This window comes from Zalophus californianus, chromosome 7, assembly GCF_009762305.2.
Source record: "Zalophus californianus isolate mZalCal1 chromosome 7, mZalCal1.pri.v2, whole genome shotgun sequence".
NCBI lineage: Eukaryota > Metazoa > Chordata > Mammalia > Carnivora > Otariidae > Zalophus > Zalophus californianus.
This window is the reverse complement of record NC_045601.1, coordinates 41904074-41920225: the sequence shown is the minus strand read 5'-3', so window position 1 is coordinate 41920225 and position 16152 is coordinate 41904074. Positions and strand designations below refer to the sequence as shown.

At 35.8% G+C, this 16152-nt stretch overlaps 1 protein-coding gene across 3 annotated transcripts in view; it reads right to left on the bottom strand.

The window, feature by feature from the left end:
• Positions 1-16152, bottom strand: part of TBC1D32 (TBC1 domain family member 32) — a 197016-nt gene that overhangs the window by 87118 nt on the left and 93746 nt on the right. For all 3 annotated transcript variants that reach the window (XM_027600953.1, XM_027600954.1, XM_027600955.1), the window contains one exon: positions 11935-12023. In XM_027600953.1, the coding sequence (XP_027456754.1) occupies positions 11935-12023 (89 nt within the window). The remainder of the gene's footprint in view (positions 1-11934; positions 12024-16152) is intronic.

Genomic DNA, 16152 nt, shown 5'->3' with positions numbered 1-16152 from the left:
TCATGACCTGAGCTGAAGGCAGGCGCTTAACAACTGAGCCACCCAGGTGCCCCATGCTCTATTTCATTCTCTCTCTCAAATAAATAAATAAAATCTTAAAAAAAAAAGAATGACTGTAAGGCATCTTGACATTTATGTTGTAAAGCACTACAGGTCTATGGGGTCAGGTATTACATTCTCTGGAATCAGACTATCTGGGTTCAATACCAGCTTCACTAATTACTAGCTGTGTCACCACAAGCAAATGGCTTAACTTTTCTATAGTCATTTGTAAAAATGGGAGATAAGAGTACCTATTTCAAAGGGCTGTTCTGAAACTGTTTAAATGTAAAACCGGTATCAGTACCTAGGACACAGTGAGAACTTTGTAAGGACGAGGTTATGCCGTAACAGAGGCAGCAGTGTATTTTTTAATGATAGTCTAGGCATACATTAGTAGATACATAAAAAATGAAGCAAGTGTAAAATCATTTAATCATTAACTTCAGGGAAAAAAATACTATGAAAAATGAAATATAGTCATAGTATACTACTTGGCCCATAAAGAGATAATATTTATATAGACATAAAAATATAAGCTTTTTTTTATGTTATGTTAATCACCATACATTACATCATTAGTTTGTGATGTAGTGTTCCATTATTCATTGTTTTCGTATAACACCCAGTGCTCCATGCAGTAATACCCATCAGGGGGCTAACCAATCCCCCCTCCCCCCTCCCCTCTAGAACCCTCAGTTTGTTTTTCAGAGTCCATAGTCTCTCACGGTTCGTCTCCCCCTCAGATTTTCCCCCCTTCATTCTTCCCCTCCTGCTATCTTCTTCTTCTTTTTTTTTTTTTAACATATAATGTATTATTTGTTTCCTAGGTACAATATAAGCTTTTAATAGTGACTTAATCAGATTTTGGATAAAACTATAAAGCAGGGAAGGAGGGACAGCAGAGGACATCTAAATCCTAAGCTTCTAAATCTCTAATGACAAGATAAAATCTAAAGTTTAAAAATCACAACATAGTATAAACATGTTACTCAAAAATCTGGAGATGAATGCCAGAAAAAACCAATTCAAGGAGTCGAAAGTGACAGTCTCTGAGGACTGGGACTTGGGAGTACAGAAGGATGGGGAGAGGACTACTCTTCATTCTTAAATGCTTTTCCCGTACTATTTGGCTTTTTAAACTATATATCTTTATTACTTTAAAATATTTTATTTAAAGATTCTATTTATTTATTCTATTTATCCACTAGAGAGAGAGAGTATGAGAGGTGGGAAGGAGCAGGGAGCTTGATGCGGGACTTGATCCCAGGACCCCGGGATCATGACCTGAGCTGAAGGCAGACGCTTAACCGACTGAGCCACCCAGGCACTCTATACCTTTATTACTTTAATAAAAATAAATAAAAAATAGTGTTTGGTAGATGTGACACAGACCATGAACTAATATCTTTTCTAGCTGCTCTGACAAAAAAGATAAATATAGACTCTGTGCTGGAAGTGGAAAATAAATTTAAGCCACACAGAATCTGGACCCTTACTCAGTCCTTTACTTTTGCTCAAGTAGATAAAACAAAAACACATATATTTGTTTTCTAAGCTCTAAATTGTCTTTTTTAAAAAGTTCTTTTTACCTTATTAAATTTTATGTCTAATGTAATGAAACTCAATATGATTTAATTTTTCATCATACAGAAAAATGTTTTGGGTAAAGAAGTTAAAAAAAAAGATTTAAATGCCAATTTGGCATCCCAAATAAGCTTATCTTGCTTATATAAGAAACCTCAAACAAAATTCCCCCTGGGCAAAGGATTTAGGCTCAATAATAGGAAACTTGCATTACTGATCTACAAAAATGGAACTATTCTTAGGGGAAGGAGGAAAAAAAGATCAAAGTATACTCAGAACTTCAAGGCAAATACTGTTAACGAGGGTCACCAGACTCCTAAGACATGCAAGATTTTGTGCTAAACATTAAGAATCAAATTGGTCACCATTCTTAAGAGATAACAATGTACTGTGAGGCGCCTGGGTGGCTCAGTCACTTAAGCATCTGACTCTTGATTTCATCTCAGGTCATGATCTCAGGGTTGTGAGACTAATTCTTTCACTTTTTTTTTTAATTAATTAATTCATTTATTTTTTATGTTATGTTAATCACCATACATTACATCATTAGTTTTTGATGTAGTGATCCATGATTCATTGTTTGTGTATAACACCCAGTGTTCCATTCAGTACAGCCCTCTTTAATACTTTCACTTGTTTTAGAATGTATCTTGAATATTACAGATTCCCCCAGGAGTCTGCTAATAACCCAAATCAAATCTCACCACACGAATAATTCTCTGTTCTTAATTACTACATACTTTGTATGTCACTTTCAAATATTACATCATTAATATGTAGGTAATATCCAGGTACTCTGGATGGTTCTGTGAAGTTCAGTCTTAGCTAGGGTACCTAGAATGGTTCTGTGAAGTTCAATCTTAGCTACCATCTCCACTTGAAGAAATTTGAACCATGTTTTTTGTTTACCTCATGCCTGAAGTCACAAGCCCTTTCTCTTTATCCTGCCCCTTTTTTCTAGGATTTCTTCCTTAAATACACTGAATCAACACATTTCATTTCTACTAACATTCTGAATATTTCCATGTATGCATCATGATAAATTCCATAAGCTATTCATTAACTCTGTAATCAAATGTATTGGTTAAGATATATACAAACAATACAAAACCCAGCACAAAAGATTTCCTTCTGATCACCACATACAAACTAGCTAGCAGAGATGCAATGCCCAATTCCCTGCCTGTTGATCAAATCCAAGAATGGGACATGGATTACACACACAATAACTGTACCTCCAAATCTGGAGATTAAAGTTTCTGATGCACATACAACCATATCTGGAGAGGGGAAGTGGGGAGTAGAGTCAGTTTGCCAATACACCTATGTGAGCAGAGGCTTACAGAGCCTACTCACTTGCTCTAGATACCAAATTCATACCTATTTCAGAAAGTGCTCTGGGGTCTCCTGAAGCTAGAGGTTAGTTTGGACTCTTGTAAGTATAGAGTATAATTTTTGGATATACTGAGTTTGCTGACGTTGCATGCTATGCACAGCCTAATGTTCAATAACTCTGGACATATGATCACGGGAAAGCTTAAGGATTGATACATAGATACAGGAGTATAGTCAGTAAAGAGGGATAACTGAAGCCACTGCGAGGAAAAGAGGTAAATGTACTGAAGACATACACTAGAAGAGATTTCTATTCAAAGGGTAAATAGAGGAAGAGGAAAAAGAATCAGCAAAAACAAAGGAGAAAAGAGAATCCAGAAATAAAAAGAGAACAAAGTCACAGAATTCCCAAGAAAGACCACAGATAGGGGCACCTCAGTGGCTCAGTCCATTAAGTGTCTGACTTGACTCTGGCTTGCGATTTTGGCTTTCTTCAGGATCTCAGGGTTGTGGGATCAAGCCCCGTTGTCAGGCTTTGCCCTCAGCATGTAGTCGGCTGGAGATTATCTCTCTCTCCTTCTCCCTCTACGCCTCCCTGCCCGTGGGCACTCCCTCTAAAATAAATAAATAAAATCTTAAAAAAAAAAAAAAGACAGTAGACAGCAGTGCAGCACCTAATAGGAACTCAATAAATATTTTCTGAATGAACAAGTTAATGAAAGGAAAAGGTGTCAATAGTGGGTGGAATATAAAATGGTACAGAGATGTAAAGTAAAAGGAGTCATGAAAAGAGGGAAGATAGAAATATATTTGAAATGTGCCTAACTTTTTAACATAGCAAGTCCATTTCTAATGATTTGTTGTAAAGATAATTATGGGCATAGAGATATTTATAAAAATGTTCAATAATTTTTAAAAAATAATCTACACGTCTAAACACAGAAAATTGGGATTCATCCATATACTAGAATATTATTCAATCCTTTAAAATTATGGTATACATGAACATTTATAAGTATGACAGGATGATTTAAAATTAAATTAAAAAGGCAGTGTTAAGACAATAAAACTATTAAAAAAATATCCAGCTAAAACATGAAAAATTTTGGCATGAAGAGGTTAATGGTAAATATCTCTAAGAAGAAGACTAACAACTATGGTTTTGTTTTCATTATTTTCTAATTATTCTATAAAAATGGGAATTCTTTGATTAAATAAGAATTTTGAATCCATTACTGATGTCAATTAGTAATAGAGCATCTGTTTTTTTCAAATTAAATTAAATATCATATATCTATTTATGTGCTCAAGTACATGTGTATACAAAATCCAAAATGTGGATGGTTTTGTAGTCAGATTATATCTAATTTCTGATATTAAAAAAGACTGCAAGAGATAATTTTAAAATTGCTTATTACTAATGTTAATCAAATTTAAGTCTAGTTAGCATCTGGGTCACTGGGAATAAACAATTTCATGATTTGTTGTGATGGAATATTAACACTTACCTATGTTTGCTAAAATAACCACACTGGGTCTAAACTGAAAATTACTTTTTACTTTTCATCTTAAAGTCATCTTATAGGTCAGATTTTTTACAAAGAAGATAGTCATACATAAAACTGTTATATTGGGGCACCTGGGTGGCTCAGTCGGTTAAGCGTCTGCCTTCAGCTCAGGTCATGATCCCAGGGTCCTGGGATCAAGCCCCACATCAGGCTCCCTGATGAAGCAGGGAGCCTACTTCTTCCTCTCACTCTGCCCCTCTCCCCCTACTCCTGTTCTCCCTTGTTCTGCTTTCTCTCTCTCTCAAATAAATAAATAATCTAAAAAAAACAAACACACACAAAACCTGTTATACTGTATATATAATTTACTGTTATGGGTGTTCTATGGGTGTTTAAAAGGTGTTCTATAAATAAAGATTTCAGAGTTTTTTTGTTTTTTAAGAAAACTAACAACAGGCCACATGACAGTTTCAAATAAAGAAGGAGTAAGTTTTAGGAGAACTATACTAACATTTCTTTAACCATATTAAATTTAATGTGTATATTTAATGAAAAATTACTATATAAGATTTAAGTTGCTAAAAATGTGCAATTCTAGACTCTAATTAAAACTTAATTTGTAGTTTCATATAAAGAAAACTATTAATACTGAATGATATAATTTTTTCTCCATGAAATACAGTTTTTATATTGAAATAATTTAGGCATGAGCATAACAGTCCTCTAATCGAAAGATTGTTAATAATATCCTACTACTAAGCCATGATGAGGAGGATCAAAAGTTTCCAGGAGATGTGACATTAAAAGCAAAGGTAACAAAAGCAAAAATAAACAAGTGGGAGTACATCAAACTCAAAAACTTGCAAAGGAAATCATCAACAAAATGAAAAAACAAAGTCCTGAATGAGAGAAAATATTTGCAAATCTTATCTCATAAGGGGTTAATAATATTCAAAATATTTAAAGAACTTACACAACACCAAAAAATTTTTAAAAATCCAATTCAAAAAATGGGCAGGGGATCTGAATAGACATTTTTCCAAAGACAACATGCAGATGGCCAATAGCTACATGAATAGATGCTATCAGGGAAATGCAAATCAAAACCACAGTAATATCACCTCACACCTATCAGAATGGCAGTACTGTTGGTGGGAATATAAATTGGTACAGTCACTAGAGAAAACAGTATGGAGGTTCCTCGAAAAATTAAAAATAGAACTACCACATGATCCAGCAATTCCACTTCTGGGTATTCATCTGAAAACAAAAACACAAAATTTGGAAAGATTTATGCACCCCATGTTCACTGCAGCATTATGTACAATAGCCAAGATATGCAAACCACCTAAATGTCCACCAATGGATGAATGGCTAAAGAAAATGTAGTATATATACTATGGAATACTATTTAGCCATTAAAAAAATGAGGTCTTGCCATTTGCAACAACATGGATGGACCTTGAGGGCATTATACTAAGTGAAATAAGTCAGGCAGAGAAAGAAGTACCGTATGTTCTTACTAACATGTGGAATTCCAAAACAACCAAACTCACAAATACAGAGAATAGACTGATAATTGCCAGAGGTGGGGAGTGGGGAGGGGGGAAATGTGTGAAGAGAGTCAAAAACAAAATTCCAGTTAAAAAATAAATCAGTCATGGGGATGTAATGTATAGCATTGTGACCGTAGTTAATACTGCATTGCATATTTGCAAGTTGCTAAGAGAGTAAATCTTAAAAGTTCTCATCACAAGAAAAATAATTCTTAACTATGTGTATGGTGACAGATATTAACTAGACTTCTGTGGTGACCATTTCACAATATATACAAAGACTGAATCATGTTGTAACCTGAAACTGATATACGTCAATTATATATCTTAACTAAGCCTCAACTTTGGAAAAAAAGAAATTATAGAGGATAAGAACCCCAAGGTGCCTTAATTGTTGTCTGTAAAAGACAATGTTCAAGAAAATAATTTGGACCCAAACTTTTCAATAAATAATTTGGACCCAAACTTTTCAATAAATAAATAAATAAATACATTTATTGAAAAGTGTGTTGTTGTAAGTCACAGAGGAAGTAATTCATAAAGCCAGCTTTGCCTTGAAGGATGAGTCAAATTTTTGTAAGATGACAAAAGTGAAAGCAATATTCAAGACAAAAAAAAATAGGTATACAGGCAATAATAAACACTGTGCTTCAGAAGAAGTCTAACCTATTCAGCATTAGTTCAGGCTGAGGAAAGGTGGAAAATAATGTACATAGGAAAGGTGTAGGTATATTATGGAGCTGAAAGCCACATAAGGAAGTCTGGAACTGCCAGTTATTTAAAATGAGAAGGTGGGGAGCTTTACAATGTGTTTCTTTTCTGCATTAATTACCTCACTTTTTTATTACCTTAGTATCTGATTCCTCATTAGGTTGTAAGGTTAAAGAGAATGAGCACCACATCTTATTTACCCATCATTACATTCCCTACATCTAACACAAAGCATAACAAGTGCTCAATAAATATTGACGGAGTAAATGAAGTAGAGAAGAGTAAACTAACAATTATAAATATTAATCTGCAGTCATATTAAAGAAGTGCTGCCTATCTCATGTCACTACACTAAGAAACCTGGATTAGTTTAATCTCCCTCCTGGGTAGAGAAGAAAATAAGATCGAGGACTTAGGAAGGCAGGTTAGGAAATGGCAGAACATCCTTCTAACACAGGTGGACACAGGGAAGGTGGGAGGCCAATGAGAGCAATAACGTCCTCATCTCTCATAGTAGAGTCAATCAATATTGTCTAGAAGTGAAATATAATGTTCAAACCACTTGAAATGTTTTACATAATCTTTTCTTTCTTAAACTTAGAGGAATCTCTGGGGAAATACTAACACCTGGAGTGAAAAAACAGTTATTTGAAATTCAGCCATTTCTTCTGTTTCACTAGTTTTTCTTTTCTATAAAATTCAGTTAGAATTTAAAATTTAAATTAAAATGGTAAATTTAAATATTATGATTCCATTTTTATAAAATTATCTCCATATATCTATTCTTCTGTATGTACATGCGCAAAAAGATGTCCAGAATAATTTTCCTCAATGTTAATGTTACTTTCAGATAGGTGCAGGGGATTAAGAGTACACTGACTTGATGAGCACTAAATATAGAACTATCGAATCACTGTATTATACACCCGAAACTAATATATAACACTGTATGTTAACTACACTGGAGTTAAAATTTTTATTTTTTTTATTTTTTATTTTTTTTAAAGATTTGATTTATTTATTTGACAGAGAGAGAGAGACAATGAGAGAAGGAACACAAGCAGGGGGAGTGTGAGAGGGAGAAGCAGGCTTCCCACTGAGCAGAGAGCCCGATGTGGGGCTCGATCCCAGGACCCTGGGATCATGACCTGAGCCGAAGGCAGACACTTAACAACTGAGCCACTCGGGTGCCCCTGGAATTAAAATTTTAAAAAATAATGTTACTTTCAGAGTTAGGAAGAATGTCACTTAATGTATTATAATTAGTCTCCTGTGTTGGTTAATTTCTTTATAATAAAGATAAATCACTGTTTGAAAAACAAAGAAAAAAGTTAAGATGACTTTCAAGACTGAGCAACTGAATAGTTGGTTGGGCCACTTAATGAGATGGAAACAGAAGATTTATTTTGTTTTGTTTGTTTTTGTGGGAGGAGATCCAAAAGTTCAGTTTTAGACATGTTAAGTTTGTGATGTCCAAGAAATGTACGAATTGAGATGTCAAGAGAGAGTTGTATATTTGAACCTGGTAGCTCCGAATAATGATTTAGGTTAGGGATATAAACTGTGGGGCACCCACAGACATACAGGATACTTAAAGGTAAAGGTGTAAGTGGATGAACTTGGGGTAGAACAAAGAGGAAAAAGTGCAACTGGGACAAAGTCCTTAGTATTCCAAATTCTTTTTTTTTTTAAGATTTTACTTATTTATTTGAGAGAGCGAGAATGAGAAAGAGAGAAAGAGAGAGAGCACATGAGAGGGGGAAGGGTCAGAGGGAGAAGCAGACTCCCTGCTGAGCAGGGAGCCCGATGTGGGACTCGATCCCAGGACTCCAGGATCATGACCCAAGCCGAAGGCAGTGGCTTAACCGACTGAGCCACCTAGGTGCACCTTTAGTATTCCAAATTCTAAAAATTGCTTAGAAAATGCAAAAGAGAAAAAATAGCAGCTGTGGAAGTGTCACAGAAACAAAGAGAACTTTCACATAGAAAGAAATGGTCCACTCTATCAAATGCTGATAGTTATAATAAGAAGAGAATTAAAAAGAGAAGAATCTATTACATTCATCAGCATAGAAGCTACAAGCGACTTGAGCAGGATGTGCAATTCTGACAGAGTTAATAGAGTCAATGTCAAATCTAAGTGGGCTGAAAAGTAAAGAGAGGTGAGCAAGTGGGGACAGTTTGTACAGATTACTTGCTATGATGAGAGGAAGAGAAACAGGCCAGTGACTTCAGAGACAGGAGGTCAAGAGAAATTTCTTTTTGAGTGTGTTTCATTGTAAGATGAGACATGTGAGGGCATGTCTGCACCCAGATACCAAAATTAGAAAAGGACAGGCTAGAAGTGGAAACAAAGAGGATAGGAGGGCTAATCAAAGGAGCAACCTTCTCATATATTAGTCATTTACAAGATTTCTAGGATCTGAACAAATAAAAATTCAGAAATTTACAGAGGATGTGATTCTATTAAAAAGTGAAAATTCATGGGGCGCCTGGGTGGCTCAGCTGTTAAGCATCCGCCTTCAGCTCAGTTTATGATCCCAGGGTCCCTGGATCGAGCCCCAGGTCGGGCTCCCTGCTCGGTGGGAAGCCTGCTTCTCCCTCTCCCACTCCCTCTGCTTGTGTTCCCTCTCTCGCTGTGTATCTTTCTGTCAAATAAATAAATAAAATCTTAAAAAAAAAGTGAAAATCCACATTTCACTAAGCCCTGTATTAGCCTCATCTAAGTGCTGTGGCAAACCTACAGAAACTGTATTAAATGTACCCTTATTCAGAGGGGGAAAAAGTGAATGGAACAAGCAGTGCTAAGTATAGAAGGCAAATACACTCATGAGATGATCTACTGAAGGGAACGGTATAATAAAGGTACAATTAGAAACAAAACCAATGTAGAAAGTAAAGAAAATGATGTAGGTAAGAATCCAAAACACAGAGAAACACAAGATTTATAGAATACAAAGCTATGATATAAATTATCACTATTGGTCCACAAAGATCAACGCTAGACTGAATTATTAGAAGAAAGCAAAGTATCTAACCTCAAATGTATGACCTAAAAATATAACTGAATATTATGAACATAAACTTGGAAATACAATGAAATAAACATATTGTCAAAGAAAAACTTGTTAAAAAAGCACAAAAAATAAAATACAAACTTTTCCTCAGAAAATGATTTGGTCTTTTTCTTTCTCTTATTTTTTTTTTAAAGATTTTTATTTATTTATTTGAGAGGGAGAGAATGAGAGATAGAGAGCACGAGAGGGAAGAGGGTCAGAGGGAGAAGCAGACTCCCCGCCGAGCAGGGAGCCCGATGCGGGACTCGATCCCGGGACTCCAGGATCATGACCTGAGCCGAAGGCAGTCGCTCAACCAACTGACCCACCCAGGCGCCCTTTTTCTTTCTCTTATTGCTGATGCTGTAAACATAGCAAATCACTTGGCAGCATGTAGAAGACTACTGGGGTACTGAAAGAATGAAGACAAAATTTACTTCCTAGTCAAACACAAAAATCATATAAAGCAAGCAGATATAAACACTTGAAGTACTACTGCTACTACATCTATTATGAATATTTTTATAGTGCTTGCTACATGCCAGGCACAGTTAAGTCATTTTAATTTTTCTTATGCAATTCCCATAATAGTTCTATGAAGAAAATAATACAATTTTCCTCTTACAGATGGTATCTGAGATCCCAACTCACACAGCTAGTAAAGAGCAAGCAGTCTTGACTCCAGAGTCCATGTTGCTGATCTAACCACTGTATACCACACAACTCTATTACATGTATCGACAATGCCATGGCAAATTTTCTCGTGTAGAACAGAATGACTCCATTTGGATATTGCATTCCATTTGAAAAAAGCACATGCTATGCAAATTAATATATTTTATTCCCTGGGACATTTTACTTCTTGGATGGCTTTTTACATGAATTAAAATCCTATTATTTTTTTAACAAGAATACTAGGGAAAAATACTACTCTTCTTTTTTTTTTTTTTTTAAAGATTTTATTTATTTATTTGACAGAGAGAGAGACAGCGAGAGCAGGAACACAAGCAGGGGGAGTGGGAGAGGGAGAAGCAGGCTTCCTGCAGAGCAAGGAGCCCGATGTGGGACTCGATCCCAGGACCCTGAGATCATGACCTGAGCCGAAGGCAGACGCTTAACGACTGAGCCACCCAGGCGCCCTACCTTCTTTATATAAAGAAAAAGACATTCACTCACTGTATCAGTAAAAAGAAGCTAGAATCTATATTCTATAACTACAAGACTCAGAAATATACTTGCTATGCAGAAGCAAGTTCTACTGAATAGATTTTTCCTAGTATTTTCATCATTGCTTGCTATATGATGTACCTGATGCTATACATGAGAAGTTAAAATGTAATGTGAAAATACATTTTGAGATAAAGGACACACCATTCAAAGAACTATAATAGCTACAGTTTTTCTACCTTCTTTGAACTAAAAAGTCCAAAAATGAAACTCAGCTATTAATGGTAAAAAAAAAAAAGTTTGAGTATAAGATCTGTAATATATACTACCATCAGAGATTCTAATTTTTAAAAAGTGATTGCTTTATTTCTTAGGTAGAGCATTCTCACTGACCCCCTCCCTGTTGGCTGAAAAAGTTACTTTGCTAGTAGAAAGGGGGAAAAAAAAAGAAACACAAACCTATCCAGCTGTTTTTAAAAGTGGTAATTTATAGATAGGAAAACAAATTATAGGTGTATATATGACCAAAAAGGTTTAAACCTTGGGAAAACTGAGATTAAGGAGTAATGGTTAACATCGAGGAGCAAAATTTGAGCCTCAAGATAAATCATGCATTTTCAGGCCTTTTTCAAGTCTCTATTATGGAAGGAGTCCTATCAAATACCAACCCAGGGAAACCCCAGTTGACTCCCAAGTAAACTGTAGAGTAAGCAAAATGCCTCTTTTTAAAGAGGCATTTGTAATATAAATCAAACAAAAGTGGAAGACATTGTACTAACACAGAGCCTAAATGTAGACAAAAGCCATTATATAAAAACCTACTAGCTATATTTATTTTGTCTAAAGTTACAACTAACCTTTAAACATGCTTTAAAAATTTGCTCATTTTCAATACTTTTTGAAAGTATACAGAACATATGCTTAATTGTTTCTGCAAGATAGAAAATGTACCTCAGGTAAAATTTAGCACCTTACCTTAGACCAAAGATGTGTGATTGTTCATAGTTGAATAAAGAACGAATCTTAGCTTCTGAATTCAAAATTATAAGTCTATCTATAATATCCTGAAAAAGAAAAAGTTGGAGTGAGACCATTTAAAGAAAAATCAACTCAACAAAGATTTATTTCGATTTATGGTTCTCAAAATTGGCTTTACATTTGATTACCTAGAGAGAGGTTTAAAAAAAAAAAAAAAAAAGATGCCCAAGTCTCACCCTTAGAGATTCTGAATTAATTGGTCTAGGTGTGTCTGGGTATTAAGATTTGTCAAAGTTCCTGAAATGAGTCATCTAATGTTTAGCCAAAGTGGAGAATCACTAATTTCTACCCCATTGTGGTATTGCATGAGCAACTTATCTACAAATGTAAAGCATGAACAGTGGATTTAAATAGTTTTATCTAGTAGCTGAAATTTTGTTAATAGTCTCTGCTCATGTAAATCAGTGGTTTCCAACCCCGGTTGAACATTGGAATTACCTAGAGAACTTTAAAAAAAATTATATATACATATAAATATATGAATAATGCCCAGGCATACGAATATATGAATAATGACCAATTAAGTCACTATCCTTGGGGGTCAGATTCTGACATTAATATCCTTTTAAAAGACTTCCAAGTTGTTGCACTGTGTAGCCAGGCTTAAAAATCACGATGCAAGTGCAGAGAGAACCTGATGACCCAGGTGCCACCAGACATCCCAAGCCCTGACAATGTAAGCCAACTATGCGATTTTGAGCACTCTCTAAAAGTCTTTCTTTTTATAATGCCCTGCTATAATGCCCTATATTTTATAATGTTTCTTTGGGTTTAGGCCTAAGAAATTTATTCATAGATGAATACTTGTCTCTCTCATTGTTCATTTTCCTGACCAAGAAACTTGCTACCCTCCAGTGAGTTCAAATTGAAGACATTTCTGTGACCTATGATAGGTCAAAATGAAGGTTTTGCTAGGGAGTAAAGTCATGTAATATTTACAGAGGTCTACGTGGATGATAGTACAAATGTCATATGATCAAATAAGAAGCATGGAAATGACTTTGCAAGGTTGAGGAAATAATGAATCTTTCAAAATTTGAAAAACACAAATCAAAACATAGTAAAAACTGGATTTTGTGTCAACTTGTATAGTAAAAGTTTATACCTAACACTTAGGAATGCATTTATTATCATTCTACGGATATCTTGCAAAAATTTCTAAGTACTCAAAAGTTTATAATCAGCAAATATTAAATAAACTACCTAACATGAAGAATAAAATGATTGCTATCTTAAAATCTGTCATTCTGTCTGCTTCTTAGCTGGGCACTCCTTGTTTCAAACCTTATGACAGAACATGAACTAAGTAATTCATTGATATTGCCAGCTTCACATTCAGATTCTCAATAATCCCACTCTCTTCTTTTTCCTAATTTCTCCTCTGACAGTCCTGATTAACCACAGTGACAGAGCTGTGGAGCTCTCCTTGACTTGTCCAGGCACCTGGATACTATTCAGTAGTCTTTACAGTGTGTGTGTGTGTGTATATATATATATATATATATATATATATACACAAACTTGTTGGACAAACTTGTTTGCCAAGTGTTGCTTCAAAAAGGTATTTTTACTGCTTAAAATGATTTAAGAAATGATCACTGTTTTATCATAATCTTCAGAGATTAATCTAGAATTATGTATCACTGGCCTTCTCTTATCTGAGAGAAGAGAATCTGCCAATCAGTTCTATGCATAGTAGCTTCTGGAAGGATTACTACAGATTCCTCTTCATTAGTAGGATACTAGTATAGGTGACTGAAATTTGTCCATCTATCTGAATACTAAGCTCAGACTTTGACAGCCGGTGACACTTTGGGACTCTATATAAAGTTCTAGTTCCATACCTAAGTACTGGATATGTTAAGAATAAAAGAGAGAATGTATTACCAGCAAGCCAATGGAAGAGTAGATTGCAGGGATCTATCAATGATAATGCATTTTCAGAGAACAAATGTTACAGTAAATAATATGTTCTTTAAAGAGGATTACGTTGATGGATCACCACTTAGGGAAGAAAACGAAACTCCTGGGAAGCCTGCCTTATGGAGAACTTCAGTTTCTAAGCACTGCAACATGTGTCAATAAGGCAATCACTTTTCTAAATCAAGCAGCATCTTCCAAACAATGAGCTAGTGGCAAGTAAGGCCTGAGACTCAAACAAACAAAAACAAAAACAAGTCTGAAATTCTTTTAAAGGATACTGTCCAGCTGGAAAATACATTCAATGATCTAGTAGGCCAGAATGAGACCAAAACTAGGAAAGCAAAGGAATATCTATTCACATAAATACATACATGCCTGAGAGCCTGCTGTGAAAGGAGAGGGAGAGATCAGTTATAATGCCAATACTCCTGCACCTGCACCACTAGGAGTGGCTTGTGACTGGTTAGCCTATGAACATCCCCAAACAAAACTCAACTTCAACATTCTTCCTTGGAATTTTTCAAGTGGGAGGGGTCTTCATCCATTCTGGCTGCTGTAACAAGAGTACCATAGCCTGGGTGATTTATAAACAACAGAAATTTTATTTCTTACAGTTCTGGATGCTGAGAAGTCCAAAATCAAGGCACCAGAAGATTTTGTGTCTGGCAAGGACCCACTTTCTAGTTTATAGACAGTCATCTTTTCACTATGCCTTCACATGACAGAAGGGGTCAGGGATTTTTCTAGTCTATTTTTTTTTTTAATCAGCCATAATTGCAGCACCTCAGATAAACCTCATTGGCTACGATACTACCATTGTGCAAAACTGGAGTCTATTTTTTTTTTTTTAAAGATACTAATCACTTCCCGAAGGCCCACCTCCAAATATCACATTGGGGATTAGGTTTCAACATATGAATTTGGGGGGTACACGTTCAGTCTACAGGAGAGAAGTAGAGGAAAAGGCCACTTTCCTGTTTGGTGGCATAGTGAATTAAATTGTGACCCCCAACAAAAGATATGTCCACGTTCTAATCTCCAGAACCTATGATTGTTACCCTATTTGGAAAAAGAGTGTTTGAAGAGGTAATTAAGAATTCTGAGATAAGATCATCCTGGATTAACCCAACTGGGCCGTAAGACTGTGACAAGTGTCCTTAGAAGAGAAAGACAAGGGGAGATTTAAGACAGATGAGGGAGAGAGCCTTGTGAAGATGGAGGGCAGAAACTGGAGTTATGTAGCAACAAGACATGGCATGCCGGGAACAACTAGAAGCTGGAGGCGGCAAGGAAGAATTCTCCCCTGGATTCTCTGGATGGAAGGTGGCCCTATTAACACCTTGATTTTACTTTTTTTTATTTTTATTTTTTAATTTATTTATTTGACAGAGAGAGAGACAGCGAGAGAGGGAACACAAGCAGGGGGAGTAGGAGAGGGAGAAGCAGGCTTCCCGCCGAGCAGGGAGCCCGACGCGGGGCTCGATCCCAGGACCCTGGGATCATGACCTGAGCCGAAGGCAGATGCTTAACGACTGAGCCACCCAGGCGCCCCAACACCTTGATTTTAGACATCCGTCCTCCAGAATTGTAAGAGAATAAATTTCTGTTGTTGTCAACTATCCAGTTTGTGGTCATTTGTTATGGCAGCCGTAGGAAACAAAGACAAGGGGAAATGGTGAAGATGTCAGTATAGAGTAACAGGGAGTCTATGTACTGCCCTATAGAGAACACCATCTCAAGAAGAAAACACTAATAATAATTATACCAGACAATTCTATAGCATTTATTACCTGCCAAGCAGTGACTTAAACTTTTATATTTCACTTAATTCTCACAACAACCCTGGGATAGGAACGTAATTGCTCTCTTTTAACAGAAAATTAAGGTTTACCTTGTCTGAAGTCATATAGTTTGTAAAAGGCAGAACTGGGAATCTAATCCAGGCAGTCTCGCTTCAGAATACAGACTCTTAACCACTACACTATGTATAGCTTTCAATAAAGCCAAGATAGAGAGCAGTAACAGGACAAGATGACACAGAGAGACAGACAGATGTGAACCTGACTACATTCAAAGTTCTATTTCTACTTGTCCTTGTTTTTTGTTTTGTTCTTTGCTCTTGTGGCAAAATGAAGTCTACAAATATTTTATTTAGCATATCTGCACATCTACTGTGTGCCAGGCATTATGCTAAATACTGCAAACATATTCTCAGGGTTGAGAAAGAGCTTA